The 16,450-nt window shown below is 37.4% G+C and overlaps 1 protein-coding gene across 3 annotated transcripts in view; it reads left to right on the forward strand.

Moving 5' to 3' along the window:
* The window catches only part of trmt11 (tRNA methyltransferase 11 homolog), a 57,956-nt gene extending 42,504 nt beyond the window's left edge, over nucleotides 1–15,452 (forward strand). For 2 of the 3 annotated variants that reach the window (XM_002933189.5, XM_031902018.1), the window contains 2 exons: nucleotides 5,526–5,646; nucleotides 12,643–13,383. In XM_002933189.5, coding sequence (XP_002933235.3) covers nucleotides 5,526–5,646; nucleotides 12,643–12,819 — 298 coding nt within the window. In that variant the 3' untranslated portion in view covers nucleotides 12,820–13,383. Of the gene's footprint in view, nucleotides 1–5,525; nucleotides 5,647–12,642 lie in introns of all 3 variants that reach the window. The other variant, XM_018094227.2, reaches the window with a different exon arrangement.
* Nucleotides 15,453–16,450: the final 998 nt, after the last annotated feature.

Raw genomic sequence — 16,450 nt, forward strand, 5'->3', positions numbered from 1 at the left:
CCTGTTGTTTGCTTCCACCTTAGGACAAGGTGGATGTGTGCTGAGAGCCCAGGGCATGGGCCCAGGCCCAGTGAAGTCGGGGAAAAGGCCCCGTGAATGAGGCATTAGATAGTGGCAGGTGTAGCTCCCTTTATAGTACACTCTAGGAGTGTAAGGCAGTTAGGGCTGAGCTAGAATGAGCAGCATGAGCTCCTGCATAGGATTTGCAGTTTTTCTGGAGATAGCTCTCCCAGGCCACATTGCCTGTAGTGTAGGGATCCAAGTGAATAGGGAATCAGGATAGAGAATTCCCTGAGGGATCCACTACAGGGTGTGTCGCAGAGGTGAAGGGAGATTCCTGCCAGTCTGCCCGCAGGAGAGTGTGAGTCTGAATATACACTCGGTATATGTTGCATGTACCAATGGCCTCTGAAGCTGTATTGTAAGTAAACCCTGTGGATGTTCAATAAACACTTATCATTTTGTTATTGGCAAGAACCTCTGGCGTCCTCTGGTTTCATTTTTCTGCATAGCAGCAAGAGAGGTGTAGTTGCACAACACCCTCACCTTCCTCTTCCACTTAGCGAAGGCCCATTCTGGGTGAGAGAGTACTGTGTAACCCATGTTCTACTGGTACTAGTCCGGGAAAGCAGCTATTGAGCTGAAATAGGTGTTACACACATATAAGGTTTAATCCAGTGCAAGGTGCAGAAGCAGCCAGTATTCCGTGCTTGAGCACTAGGGGGCACTGGTGTAACATATGAATACAGGGGCACTGAACACTTGTTACATATTTACTCATGGGAGATTATCTAGGGAATGGTAACTGTTTAAAATTTGTGCAGTGCAGAAATATTCGCACAGTGAGCATATTTGACCTGCCTGTGTTTATATTTATAAAGCTGGACAAGACTGGTGCATTAAATGTGCAAACATAATTGCCCATTTTTTATTCACAGTGCAAAAGTTTTTAAATATGGCATATTCGCAAATTGTGAATATTTACGTTTCCGAATTACGTTGGTGGCAGAAAAAAGATTTGCTAAACTGATTATGCAAATTGTGATTGTTTATTTGCAAAGAGAAAATCAGCACTATATTTGCGCATAATAAACACGTACAGGGGGGCATGTTCATGGAAATCACAATCTCATTTGCATTTTTGTGTACAATTGCATTTCACTGGATTTCCAAAAAAAGACGGATATATGGGCACAGCAGGGCAAAATATAAGCGTTTAGGGGAAAGCATGTGTAAACAACCATTTGCAAAAAAAATGTGCTGCTTGAACTTTATAAATGACTCCCACTGTGTTTAACTGGGCATAGTAACTATTTGTAAAGCTCACCACACCTAAATCTACCCATGTATATCTTAACAGGAGCAAAGTTTATCCCACCTATAACATCCAGTCAGCAGGTACTGAACACCGTTTTGGAAACCAAGGATCTAATTGGTTGATATGATTTATTGTACCTGGAACAAACTGTTTTTGACATTAGGCACTTAGCATGGCAAAAGCCAAAGTTCCTGCTCATTTTGGTGTTTCAAGGGTAATGTACGATAACCATAGCTTTAGATTTTTTGTTTCATTTTACATTGTACAGGTAAAATGCAATACTAAAAAATGTTTAGTATAAAATTAAAAAAACTCTAACACTTAATAAAAAATTTAGAGCAATGCTGTCAAACTTCTGTGGTGCCGAGGGCCGGACTTTCTCTAGCATACATAGTGAAGAGTCGCTAATGGAAACCAGTTCTGACCATTCCCCTTTAAAACTGCACCCACTTCAAACCACACCCGCACAAGCTTTTAAGACCATGCACACATTAATGGTGGTAGCGCAGCAAAAGCACAAATGCTTGGTGCTCACTGCAGGGTTATCAGCCATCATTCATATGTGAAATAATTATATTTTGTCATATTACACCCCCTTAAATCCATATGCCTCTTCCTTCTCCCCTGTGGATAGCACAGCAACCCCCAGCACATAATTACACACCTTAGGGACCATTTAATAACTCTTTCCAACTGCTAAACTCCCAGAACAAACCCCTGCCAGGTTCACCTTCCACAGGTAGCATAGGGCAGGCAGAGTATGGCACACACAGACAGCATGGGGCAGGGTGCACATACAGTAACACAATGCTGGCTGAGGTCTGAGGTATGAAGAGGTGGACAATGTGGGTGCTTACAGTCCGAGCCCGAGGTGTGAACAATACTGGGGATTACATGTTTAAACAATACAGGGGAATTACAGTCTGAATCGTAGGTGTGAACCATGCAGGGGGCCAGTTAATCTCAGTACTGAAATCATTGAAATGTACTACCCAGTAAGCATTTTGACCAGCATTGCTTTATAGTGTAAATATGTGGTTTTGTTGGTCACATCGTTTGTATAAACTCATACAGATGTGACATCTTTTAACATGGAAGGTGATGAAATTTGTCATAAAGATAACGGCATGCTTTTTGTTTTGACAAATTTTGTTCCACTAACAAAAGATAATGTCTGATAAGCTCCAGTTTTCTCCCTGTGCACTATTTACCATGAAAGGATAGGAAAACAAATGATGGCATTGCAAGGCTACAAAATGTGCTTCTCTTGCTGTCAGAGACAAACACCACCATCAGTCCTTCATGCATAGCAGTACATCACTTATTCATCAGTCTTAGGGCTGCTCAGCAGAGTTAAAATGGTTGCAGAGTAAAGAAACCCATGCATTATACTATAAACACATGTACTTATCCCAGACCATCACCTAAAGGTGTTATAGCCCATAGTCTTCAAATGCTTTCTTTAATCTTACTGCACAAAACCAGTTAAAGCTAATTGCTGATTGGCTGCTGGGGATTTGCTGTTTGGAGCAAATTTTCTTGTTTCAGAAGTCATGAGGCAGGAAGCTTATATTGTCTAGATATCCATAGTGTGTATTGTCATAATAAATAGGTTATAGAAAACCTAGGTTTATTAAAGTCTATGTAAATACAGCCATATGCACTTACAGTAATGCTGCACTGAGTTCTCTGTCAAACGAAACACAGGATTTCTCCTTTTTTGCATCTGACTTCCTCTCTCAGGAAAAGCCTTCATTCCCAGGGCCAGAGTCTGGTCAGCTCTTCTCTCTCCCCTCTCCTGCTCCCCCTTCCCATAAGAATTCATAAAACTCAATCCCCCCACCCTTAGGAATGGTTGATCTGAGCTATAACTGCTAGACTGCAAACAGGAAGCTATGAACACCAAGCTAAAATGGCAGCTGCAATCAGAGAAAGCTTCTCTTAGGTATGATAAAGTTTTCTGCAGAATAAATATAGTGTTCTAGGTGGCACTAATGTGGCATATCTATTGGCAGTAAATTGCCAAAATTCCTTCTCCTAAAACAATTGTGAATATGTAGCCTAGACATATGTGACCATGGAATTAGAATGTGGCATTTCTGGTAACAACAAAAATTCTGTATACTGCAGTGCTGGCACAGTCATGAGAAACTTAACAAACAATGATAATGTATAACATGGTAACAGATAGAGGGCCCTGCTTGCTTGATCATGCTGTCTATTGATTTCTCCCTTTTCTATAGATAAACTATTCTCATTGTCATGCATGTCGTAAATGTGGCTGTACACACAGACTGCATTATTCAGAAAGATATCAGACCAGTACGAACTGACTTAGCCCTTTATATTTTGGGCATTTCATTGCCATTGTTTTGTATAGAGGTAAAAGTATTTTACAGAAGAATTTGAGAGATCCCTACTACAGCCATTAAAAAGGTTACTTTTAAATGGTAGATAAATAAAACCTGCCTACTGACTGGTTGCTATAAAAAGCAAACTTTGTACCTGTTAGGGCAGTGGCAGACGGGGAGATTAGTTGGCCCACGACAAATCTTCATTGCCACGGGTGACCAATCTCCCTGCAATGCCATCCCACCGGCAAGAATGCAAATCGCCGGTGGAATGGCATACGTGTAGCTACGATTTGCCAAAGTAGCCCGAAGTATCCTCTCAAGGCAACTTTTGGAGACTTTGGCAAAATGTAGCGACGCTTATGCCTGCCATCCCACCGGCAATTTACATTCTTGCCGGTGGGATGGCATTGCGGGGAGATTAGTGGCCAAGGGCAATGAAGATTTGTTACGGGGCGACTAATCTCCCTGTCTGCCACTGCCCTTATTATATAATTCTAAAGATGTTTATTATAAGCTGCAACAAGCATCACCTACAAGTTAAATTATATCAAATAAAATTGGAATTTTAGTTGTTACTAATTACAAAAAAAGTATATAAAAAGGAAAATCTGCTTTGTTAGGCTACAGGCTTTTATATTTAAAGAGCATGTACAGCCTGTTTTTTTTTACCTCTGTAAGAGGGCTGCTGTTGTCTGCAAGTACAGAAACCTTACGACTATTAATAGAAATCTGCTCTACTGCTGGAAAATTACCTTTGTACCTTACTGCATGTCAGAGCTTCTATAGAGCTTTCCCTGGTGTCTTTGCATTTTCTATTTTATAATGATGCTGTCTAGCAGTTGTACATGTGTGTCTCACATTGCAGTGTAATTTGCAAGGGGCCAGCCAGGACCGGAGAATAATAACTTTTGTTCATAGGTTGGATTGGCAGATATTAGTTATGGACTACTGTATCTACAGATTTGTTCAGCAGACTTATAGAGAATGTAAACAACAAATAACTAAAATAGCAGACATTAGGAGTGGTCTCACTCTGAGGAAACAGCAATTTTTCACATCGAGATTGTTGTTACCCTGAACAGGTTGTAAGGCTCACTGTACAAATGGTATTTTGATTGTTGCTTTTTGAAGAGTCACTATATAAATAAAGGATTATAATGAAAGTCTTAGTGAAAACATTGTTACAAAATGCTTCTCGTTATAGTCAGCGGGAATTGTTCATTTTGCTGTAAAATAGTTTCATGTTTGAGGTTTCATCTGTATAGTTTTCATTAGAATTGGATATAAAAAGTTTTTCATAATCTGTCTAACGACAGAGAGGGTATACCCAAAGTGTTTTTTTCTAAGATCTGGATACATGGAATATAAATTAGAAGATCAGGGCGCTCCTGCTCTAGAATGGGGCATTATGTCATTATAACAATAGAATTCCCAATAAAATTGTATTGTTAAAGGCCGGGCAAAGTAAAGTATGCTTTTAAGTATGAGCTCCGAACACAATACTTTTTTTAGCTAAGCAAAATGAGGGACAAATAAATGCTTCATGTTTTTGTTTAGTACAACAGTATTAGTTATGTTGCTATTTACATGTTTTACCTCAATCACTGCCTTGTAAAAGAAAAATACAATTAATTTCCCTTTATTGCTTGTACAAACTTCTGTGGCAAGTGTGATTTTACTACCTATTGTCTGTCTGGTACTGCAGCTCTAGAGCCTGCAGTTTTTAAAATTAATTGGTTGCTAGTAGTTCTCCTAATTTTCTGTTACAATTTATAAAACACAGGAGACCAACTTGCTACATCTGAAATAATGGCACAATTTTAGCAGCCCATGCTCTCCTTTATTTCTTCCAGATATACAGAAGAAGTTTTACCCCGGCATCCCTGCCTGAAGCTTATTAGCAACTGTGAACAGATGCTATCCAGCCACACGTCTCGCCGCCTGATAACAATGGAAAAGGTGAAGGACTTTGAGGTAAGACTGTATAGGCAGGGTGGAAGCCAGCAAGGGAATTTATTTATACTTTTGCTTTTTTCCTTGTCAACACCATTGAAAGTCTGTGCTTAAGTTTTCATTTATTTCCACATGAACTTGTAACATTGCCTAATTTTTAAGAAATCACACCTCATTTCCATATTGGTCTGATTTAGTATGAAGCATACAGTACTTTTTTTCTTATTCCTGTTTTCTCCTCCTTCCTTATTCCTGTTTTCTATTACCTCTATTTAATTAAAATTTTTTGTGAAAATTATGCTGCTTACTGGTACAATCCTATTTGAAGAATGTGTAAGACTAAGCTATTGTTTGACCAACAACACAGTTGATCAACTTTTTGTAAGCCACACATGGTAAGTTTCGCTCATTTGGTGAGGTCAAAACGAGTGAATGTTCCCCAATATGTCAACCTTGGGTGAGTGACCAGAGCCAAACGATCGCATTACAATAAAGGGGTTACGAGAAGTCGGAGTGAGGACTCGATTAATGAGCCAATGCTGTCCTTGACAGGAAAGCCTCCCCGATCAAACTCTGGCTGATTTTTGACCAGATATCAGCCGGGGAGGCCTGTTGGAGGGCCCTGTACATGGGCAGATAAGCTGCTAATTTGGTCTAAACAACCCAAATCGTCAGTGTAAACTGCCTTTCCTGTGGAAAAAATTAAGTCTTGCCCAAGTGTTCAAGTGTTTTCCATAGAACATTCTATTACAGCATTTACTTGTATTTTGCACCATCCATTAACTCCTTAAGTTTTAACAAATTGACCAGTCAGCAACCCCACAGCATGATGCTACTGTCACATCTATATATTTGCTTATATGTATGTTATTGTTTTTTATGTTTCTGGCCCAGGTCAGAGAAAGGAAAATTACAGGATAGGAGATTCTTTGGAATGTATTCTGAGTAATTTAATTGCTGTTGTTTTAAAAGTGAAATGATGTCCCATTCTTATAGTTCTGGGTCTCCTTTGTTGTATTTTTTTTTATTTTGCAAGGCACCTAATGTTTTCAGTGGGTCTGGACTGCAGGCAGGTCAGTTTAGTAACCAAACTATTTTACTGTTTTGTGTTTTTTTGCTGTTGTAGTACGTGTGGAAGGCGGTTTGGCATGGTCTTGCTCAAATAAGCAAGGCCTTGCCTGAAAAAAGCCATCTGGATGGCAGCACATTACTCCAATACCTGTATATATTGTTCAGCATTAATGGTTTCTTTCTAGATGTGCAAGCTATCTATGTCATGTGCACTTATGCACCCCCATATCATCAGGGATGCTGGATTTTGAGCTGTGCCCTAGTAACAAGCCAGATAGTCCTTCTCCACCTTAGCCTGGAGTACCTGGTGTCTATGATTTCTTAAAAGAATATCACATTTTGATTTGTCAGACCACAGGACAGATTTTCCACTTCAGTCCATTTTAAATGAGCTTGTATATCATGTTTTATGTGCTTTCTTATTTGCATGGTAGAGTTTTAACTTGCATTTGTGGATGCAGTGGCAAACTGTGTTCATACACAATGGTTTTCGGAAGTATTCTTGAGCCCATGCAATGATTTCCTCCACAAGATTGTGTCTGTTATTAATGCAGTGCTACCTAAGGGCCCGAAGTATTGTTTTTTGTCTTGTCCCTTGCGTTCAGAGATTTCTCTGAATTTTCTGAATCTTTTAATAATATTAGTTAGTGTAGATGATGAAATCCCCAAATTCGTAGCAGTTTTATGTTATACTTAAACTGTTGAATTATTTGCCTGCACAATGTTTCACAGAGCAGGGTACAGGTAGTAATATTTATCATCTTTACTTCTGACAGACCCAGCCTTTCTGGGATAACCAGTCGTGTTACTGGCCTGTTGCCAATTAGTGAGATGTTCCACCAGGTGTTATCATTGCACAACTTTTCTAGTCTTTTGTTGCCCCGTCGTCATTTTTTTAAAACATGTTGCTAGCATCAAATTCAAATTGAGCAGAAAACAATAAAACTATTCAGTCTTAATATTTGATATGTTGTCTTTGTACAATTTGGAAATAAATATAGGGTTTAAATGCTGTGTACACCATCCCATTCTCTTTTTATTTACATTTTACATAGTGTCCCAATTTTTTCTAGTTTCTGTTTAGCTGCTGACACCATTAAAGACTCACATTCATTTCTTTAAAGGGGAGCTATCACAAAATAGAGATTCCTAGGTTTCAATATTTATTTATTCTAGTAGAACATAAAAGAGGTTGATGGCAGCAGTTTTTTTTATTGCAATTTGCTAAATTCAACTGCTTAGAGAAGCAAACATGTTCTTCCCATATCTTAGCCGAACTGACCTTCAGGTGTATCTATGAGGTAAGGTATTCACTAAAATTCACTAAAATCCTAAGGGTTGAACCATTCTCCTGCCAATGCTCTAGGTAGTTTGGGAACCACTGCCTGATTAGAGTGAGAATTCATGTCTGTGAGTTGCGTGGTAAAACTCTGCTTTATGGAAGCCACTAATAAGTAGCATAACATACTATACAGGCAGCTTTCAAAGAGCTATATGATAGTGCTAAATGTTCACATGTGTTAGGGTCACAATCTTATATATATACAGGTATATATATCAGCAAACTTTGGTCAACCCCTAAAAAATGTTGTTTAGAATACCTCCATGTTAGTTTAGGCTCCATCTGTCATTTGGTACTTTGTAAATACTCATAAATAAAGCACACAGGATTGTCCCCATAACTATGTGTTACAATTATGGGAAAAATTGTCTGCTACTCTGTTAGTGAAATAAACATTGTCCACTTGATGACATAAGGCAGTTTTGTGCTTCGGAAAAGAAAAAGTTGAGCAGTTTTTAACTACTCCAAATTAAATTCTTAACATGTCTTAACAATATGAAGAGTTTGTTCTTAAATATCAATTACATGCCTTTTTCTGAAAATATAGACTTTTTAGGTACAATCTATTATGTTAATTATGAATAAATGGGATATTTTTAAAGCCTAAAAGTATGATGTACTTATGCAGCTATTAAAGGACATAAAAGAAATGTAGACGTTGTGAAATATATTGGTGTTACATAAAGGGGCTGATTTACTAACCCACGAATCCGACCCGAATTGGAAAAGTTCCGACTTGAAAACGAACATTTTGCGACTTTTTCGTATGTTTTGCGATTTTTTCGGATTCTTTACGAATTTTTCGTTACCAATACGATTTTTGCGTAAAAACGCGAGTTTTTCGTATCCATTACGAAAGTTGCGTAAAATCTGGCGATTTTTCGTAGCGTTAAAACTTGCGCAAAAAGTTGCGCTTTTTTCGTAGCGTTAAAACTTACGCGAAACTTTGCACCTTTTAAGTTTTAACGCTACGAAAAATGCGCAACTTTTCGCATAAGTTTTAACGCTACGAAAAATGCGCAACTTTTTACGCAACTTTCGTAATGGATACGAAAAACTCGCGTTTTTACACAAAAATCGTATTGGTAACGAAAAATTCGTAAAGAATCCGAAAAAATCACAAAACATACGAAAAAATCGCAAAATACCGATCATTACGAAAAAAACGCAATCGGACTCATTTCGACCCGTTCGTGGGTAAGTAAATCAGCCCCAAAGTGTACGCCAAAAGCTTTCAAGTAAGTAATTTTAATTCAAAGACTTATTTTCATCTAATTTTACTGCTTTAGTTAATTAAAAACAAGATGTTTTTGATTACAGTAGCTGATACTGTTACATTCACGTATGTATTAATTCTTTAGGATGACCATGCTCAAACTTTAATAAGCAAATTAGGGTGCATATCGTTACATGGACGCAAAGTTTGTGATAATTTTGTGTTTATTCAAGAATTCTGAATTAAGTACAATAGTATAAAAAAGGGCAACATAGTGTAAAAAGTAAAGTGGAATGTGGCACATGTGCCTATTATTGCAAAGAAATTATTAACTGGTTACTGTGAGGTCATGGTGTTCAAAAGAAGATCCCCACCATCACCATGAGTTTGATATAACAACGTTTACTATTAATCTCAGATGGCGCAGTTGTTATGAAGTAATCAAAACCTAAACATGTATAGATCTGACCATCTGTGCTTTACATGTCATTTGTCAAAATGTCACTGCTCGAGGCATTAACTTGAAAGAGGGGACCTCCAGAGGATCCATTTATTTAAGATGTGCTCTCTGAGCCTCTAAAAACCTAGCAGTAACTTAAAGGAAAAGGAAAGGTAAAAACTAAGCAAACTTTATCAGAAAGTTAAAAAAAAGAAACACAGGATTTCTTGTCTCCTTTTTTTAAACATGTTCTTTGCTATCGACTTTCTCTCTCAGAAAAATCCTTCATTCCTGGGGCCAGAATCTGCACAGCTCTCTCCTCTCCCTACTCCTGCTCCCCCCTCCCTTAATAATTCATAAAACTCACTCCCCCCTCCTTTAGGAATGTGTAACCTGAGCTACAAGCCTTAGGAGGCTGTAGCAGGAAGCTAAGAAGACCAAGCTAAAATGGCAGCTGCAATCTTAAACAAACAGGGAGATTATAGGGCTCTTTAATCCGGTATCGTAATGCTTTCTGCAGAATAAATATTGTGTTCTAGGTGGCACTAATGTAGGGAATCTATTGACGGTAAAATGCCAAAATGACTTTACTTCTCCTTTAATGGAATAAAAGGTAGAATGGAGCACAGCTAATTGTTCTGGCACCTTCTCAGAACAACACTATTGACACAATGATTGACAGCCTCCACTGTAAACCCTTGGCAATTGTTTATTTTATTCGTAGTTATTATTTCTAATACATAAACAGGCTTTAAGGTAAGCAACCATTGTAGGTCAGATAGCTTTCCATAGCTTTGTCCCCTGTTTAAAGCACCTGATTATGCAGGTTATTGGAGTGTTGATGTAATTGTAATGTATCTGTGGCAGGGATCCCCAACCTTTTATACCTGTGAGCCACATTCAAATGGAAAAAGTGTTGGGGAGCAACACAAGCATAAAAATGGTTCCTGGGGGTGCCAATAAGAGCTATAATTGGCTATTTAATAGCCCCTATGTGGATGGGCAGCCTACAGAAGGCTCTGTATGGCATTTTACTGGGTTTTTATGCAACCAAAGCTTGCCCCAAGCCAGGAATTCAAAACAAAGCACCTGTTTTGAGGCCACTGGGAGCAACATCCAAGGGGTTGGGGAGCAACATGTTGCTCGCGACCCACTGGTTGGGGATCACTGATCTGTGGTTTGCCTCTTTTTATTGTTCTCTTACTAAATTTGTGACAGTGTAGCCAAATTATTCTTTCAGTTAACACATGTCCTTTGTCTCTAAGCAAAGATCAGGTGCTGGCAGGCAAGCAGTCAGGTGCTTCTGATTCATGCACCAGATGCTCTAAAATATTACTTTGCACATTGACAACAGAACTTCACACTGCACGCTTTCCTCATGGTTACTAAACATGCACTTCTGATTTTAAAAAAATCAGTTTAGTTATTTACTTACCATCATAGATATTGTGGAATTTTCTTAAATTTCAGTGATTTTTTTTTTTCTAAGGTAAGGTAGTTGTGTCCAATGTTGCTACAATTGGCATTGTTAATAATTGACAACTTTATGCTGTATATGTGTGTATGCTTTTTGGTCACTGCAGTAAGTGGAAACCAGGAAATCTATATGTCCATCAGAAATCTGGTGGTATTGAAGCTTGCCACATTTTTTTTCTTTCCAATCGAAACAGCAATCATATGGGCATTCTGCTCTATGTTGTTGCAAGAAAATCCCATTATATTCAAAGTGAAGTTGCCCCTCTAATGTTGTTTTTAGAGAATTATTTTCAATTGGTTATATTTTTTCCATTCACCCAAATTTCAGCAAAAATATATTGGGTCAGTAAATGAAGTCCTAGTAAAATAGGCAATCTTATTTCTTTACAAAAATTGACAGCTGCACATCAACCTTTTTCCCATTAAAAAGAATGGTGTAAATCTCCACTCCTACCAATACAACAATTCAAACATAAAATAAACTGGATTTTAGTAAACGAGAAACTTACAAGCATCCTAAATGATAAGCAAACACAATTTAAAAAAATCTGGGAACCATGGTTACATTACATTGCACCAACCAGGGAGAACCATGCCCTCCTCTCCAACTGAATTATATAAATAAGGATAAGGTAAAAACAAACGGGAAGATCAATTTCCTACCACTCTGGAATAAACTGCATTAACTTTGCCATCTGCCCACCTGCGGCCAGCCCTCACATCTATGACTATGTGGGAATGTGGGAATGAAATTTACCCTGTCAGGAACTATCTACATTACCAGGAAACTAGGGAGGAGAGGGAAAAGGAGGCACCACTTGTTAAACTTGTTAACCTAGTTAATTTTGTTAAGGCTATAAGTTTGTTATGTGCGATAAGACACGATTTCTTTTAGGGCAATGATACCCCCGGAAGATCCATACACCAACGTCTGGGAGGATCTTTATTATGGCAAGTTACATAACGGAACAATCAAAGGTTTACGAACGTTATCAAACTCAACACCATCTGCCATCCATGATAAAAAGTAACAAGCTTCAGGATAGGTCTGGAATTCAAAAAGGAAAGAATCCAGCCTACCCATAAGTACTTTATTAATAAAGAGACTCAGGACACAAAATTGGTTATCAATCACCGGTTTATTTTACAAAACTTTGCTGTAAAACTATTTTCTTAACAAACTTACTTTTCTGTATAATTGTGGAACCATCAATAAAAGTTAAAAAAAAAGAATGGTGTGCATTAGTTGCAAAGTAAAAGCCCATCACATCCACTTTTAAAATGCATAAAGTTTTTTTGTTTTTTTTTTCCTTATTTTAATATAAGTGAGTTTTCTCATGGTTTTCACTGCTTCTTGCATTGAGTAATTATTAATGCATATATATGCACACAGAGTTAACACAGGCATATAGATTTATGTAGAAGGAACAATATTTTTGATAATATCTGATATTTTTTCCCTGTTTCAATCAGGAAAAGGACCAACATGCTCATCTTGCAGATGGCCAGTATTTGCCGTATCAAGGTCATAACTCCTTCCGTGAGAAATATTTCAGTGGTTTAAAGAAGAGGACCGTCAGAGAAGAAAGAGCCCGAAGTGAAATGGTGAATGCTGAAAATGTAATATCTAAAAGAAAAGAAGATGCCTGATCTGCTACTGAAGAAATATTGAAAAAAAACTATTGCTTATTTTAACACATTGCAGTGTGGCATTGCCTTCTCATTTTGTATTTATGAATTTTATGAAACACCCATACCCTTTGCTCATTGTAGCTGCACTGAATAAGGACAACAGTTCTTTAGATACCTCGTTTTCTGTTTCATGTACAGCCTGTTTTTTAAATGTAATATGATGTTGCAAAACTTTTATGTTTTTAGTTCAAACCTGGAAGAATTCTCATGTCACTGTGACTACCTTAAAAGAAAATGGCTTATAAAGCAAGTTATTTTATTGCCAACCTGAGTATGAACTGGAGATTAAAGCACAAATAGAGTAATTTCTACAATACAAGCATGTAAGAACTTGTGCTGGATTTGGATTCTGAATCCCAAACATACAGATTAGGTATATGCCAATCACTACTATAAGATGGTCGTTGCAAAGCAAGTCATTAATGTGGAATGTCAGTGCTTTTATTTACTCACTTATAGAGACAAAGTGCTTGTAGGGGCACAAAACCCATCAGAGAAAAGTTAGAACAGTCTAAGTTAGTATGGCAGCTGAAAAATAAATTGCATGTTTGTAGCATTGGTTCTTCCATTGTTAAAGGGAAACGTGCCCTAACTGCATGTTAGGATTTATTTATTTCCTCTTAGCGAATAGTAAATTATCCAGCATAGGTTATGGTATGTACAAAATATTTATTGCCTAGTAGATCTGAGGTAGAGCTGAAGTATCTGCCATAGATCTCAGATGCAATTCTTTTTTACAAAAATATACATTTTGCTGTGGCAAGCAATATGGCAGATTGCATCCCATACCCCATTTATATAAAATACAAATATGCAGACAAGGAACATTCTTTTCAACACACAGACTTTATAACTCCCTTTTGAAATTAACTCCTACATAATAGCTTCCAAATGTTTGTTTCAGTAAATGATACAGGCAGGCCTGTCAACCCACAATACCTGGATTTATGTTCCAGACAGGGTTTGTGGTCTCCTTGTAACTGGGTTTGGCTGGATGTAATGAGGTGTGTATGGGGCCTTGCAGGGGTGTGGCAACCTCTGGGAGGTTGACTTCTCTGTACTGGCTGCAGCAGTTATGCAATTTGGAAGCTTGCTGCAGACTTTGAATTCCCCCCAACTCTGACAGCTTGGGAATACTGGGATGGGTAGTTTCAAAATTCTAGAGTAACATTACTTATACTTGGATTGTGTTCTATAGCAGTGCATTAGAAGTAATATTTGGCTAATTGTTCATAATAGCTGTTTTCATCAAGCTTTGGAATCTGTTTTCCTAGTAACCAGGTGGTGACTTAGTTTTCTGGACTTTCAACCTCCCCATTGGGACTAATAAGGATTAGGCAAACAAAATGTATATATATATAACTATGTTGTTTTGTCATTTGTAAAGGTTTACATTGATTTATTGTAATGTGTATAAACTTATGCCCTATATTTATCAGCTTTTGAATGTGATTTAACACTGCTAAGTGGCTGCAGTGCTGGAGCTTACTGGCTTGCTGTGTCCATCTTTCACAGAAGGAAGTTGTACTATTTGCTTTTAGTCTCCAAACCTCTGGAATTTGTTCTCAACATGAGTGATGAAGTGTTCCTCATTAGAGAGATTGCTCTCATTTATTATTGTTTGTAATTGATACACATTAAACACACACAATCTTGCTTTGTCTTTTTAAAACAGTGTTGCATGCAAAGGCCCTTTGTGGTTTGTTACTGGTGTGACCCAGGCCAGCTATGCGAAACTCAAAGGACTTTGCTGGTGCTTTGAGAGGCTGTGAAGCTCTGCTGAGCCTGTCCACATCTGAAGCTCATCTGTTTCTTTTCATTTGTTTTTACATTCTTTAAGCTCACTAAAACTGGATATATGTTTTTATTTTCTTATAACTTAGTGTTTTTTTCCTTTTTTTGTGGAGCCATAACAAATAGGTGTGACTCCTCATGTTCCTTTGAAACTGAAGCAGTTTGAATTTCTTGCATTTCTTTACTCTATTTCAGAGGTTAAATTCTTATGTTTTTGCCTTTTTCTCTTTGGGCAAATTAATTAAGGAGACTTGGATGGAACTTTTTTCAGTTATTTTAGAAGCTTCTCTTCATTAGGTAAAACATCTATACACAGCTTTTTATTTCCATATTTTATATTTCCTTTAAGATGTAAAAATTAATTACAGACTACACCAGGGTATCATGTATTTGCACGCTTTCTTTTGACTTCTGGCACGCACTGCAATGCCTCTTTTCTTATAAAAGAAATGTTGTGGCCACATGAGAACATTTATTCAGCCTGTATACATACACAATTATGTTCTCCTATTTTTCTGTTTTTTTGTAAATAAATGCTTTTTGCTTAAATTGGTAGTTAGGTGGGACAGTATAGCTTATGCATGAACAGTACCATCCCTGGTTGAACTGTGTGTTAGCTGGTTAGTCTGTTACACAGATTTAAAAATCATGTGACACGAGTGTAGACAAATACTGGACAAGATGTACTAATATTGTGAATGTTCTAACAACCTTGATTCTTCTACTACAGTGGTTTTAATAAATTCACAGGGCTACTTACTTTTCAGAAAACAATTAAAATGAATTGTTTGAATAAACTTGTCTCCGCTGAGACTTTCTTTGGTCTTACTATAGATTTTTACCCAAAATGCCTCCAAAATACTGTAGTTATTTTATATTATGAAGAGTACATACAGTATGCAATTGTCAAGATATATTCAGTTTCTCATTAGAGAATAATCAATATTTTATTTGATAACGAATTAAAAGAATAGGTGAAGAATTGACTAAGAACACTCCGCAAGCAGTCGCCCTGCCCACCATGTATCTTAGGGGCCAGATTATATTTGGAGGGCTCAGAACTGATAAACACATGACTCCGCATCTGGAACAATTTTCTACTATATTAGTTTTACTAGGCTGTCCGTTAAAAAAAAAAAAATATATATATATATATATATATATATATATATATATATATATATATATCTAAGCATATGGTAACAGCACCAAAGCAGTGCACAAAAATATCTTTAATAATCAGTCTGCAGATACTAGGGGAGACTGGTAGACCAGGACCTGGTAAATTTTGTTTGGTAAAGTTTGTTTCCACTGGTAAAACCCCAACATTATAAGAAAATTGAAAGTGGTAACTGCGTATCCATTTATATGGATCCTATTGATCTTCCTCTGATGATGGATTGTGCACTATTAATGCTGTGGAGAAATTAAACGGGGCCAGGTCACTAAGTATAGCTGTTTGTGTTTAGAGTGGAATGCACACCCCTTTACCCCACATTCATGAAACAACCATACTTACAATGCCAATTTCAAGGTAGTTTATGAATAAATTATAAAGAAAGGATCAAGGAGAAATTCTTACAACATTGGTCAAAGTTCAAACATTCTTCCAACAGTGGATTTTTTATGATGTTAACAATTCCCCTTTAATCAGTATCCTTTTCTGTGGCACTGTTTAAACATGAATCTAATTGTATATTACATTAATCTGCACTGAAAGCCTACCTTGCTCTCAAAAATTCTCTCCCATTTTCAGCAGATATAGTGCCCATTGGGCGATGATGTAGAATGGGGC

This window comes from Xenopus tropicalis, chromosome 5 (assembly GCF_000004195.4).
Source record: "Xenopus tropicalis strain Nigerian chromosome 5, UCB_Xtro_10.0, whole genome shotgun sequence".
Classification (NCBI taxonomy): domain Eukaryota; kingdom Metazoa; phylum Chordata; class Amphibia; order Anura; family Pipidae; genus Xenopus; species Xenopus tropicalis.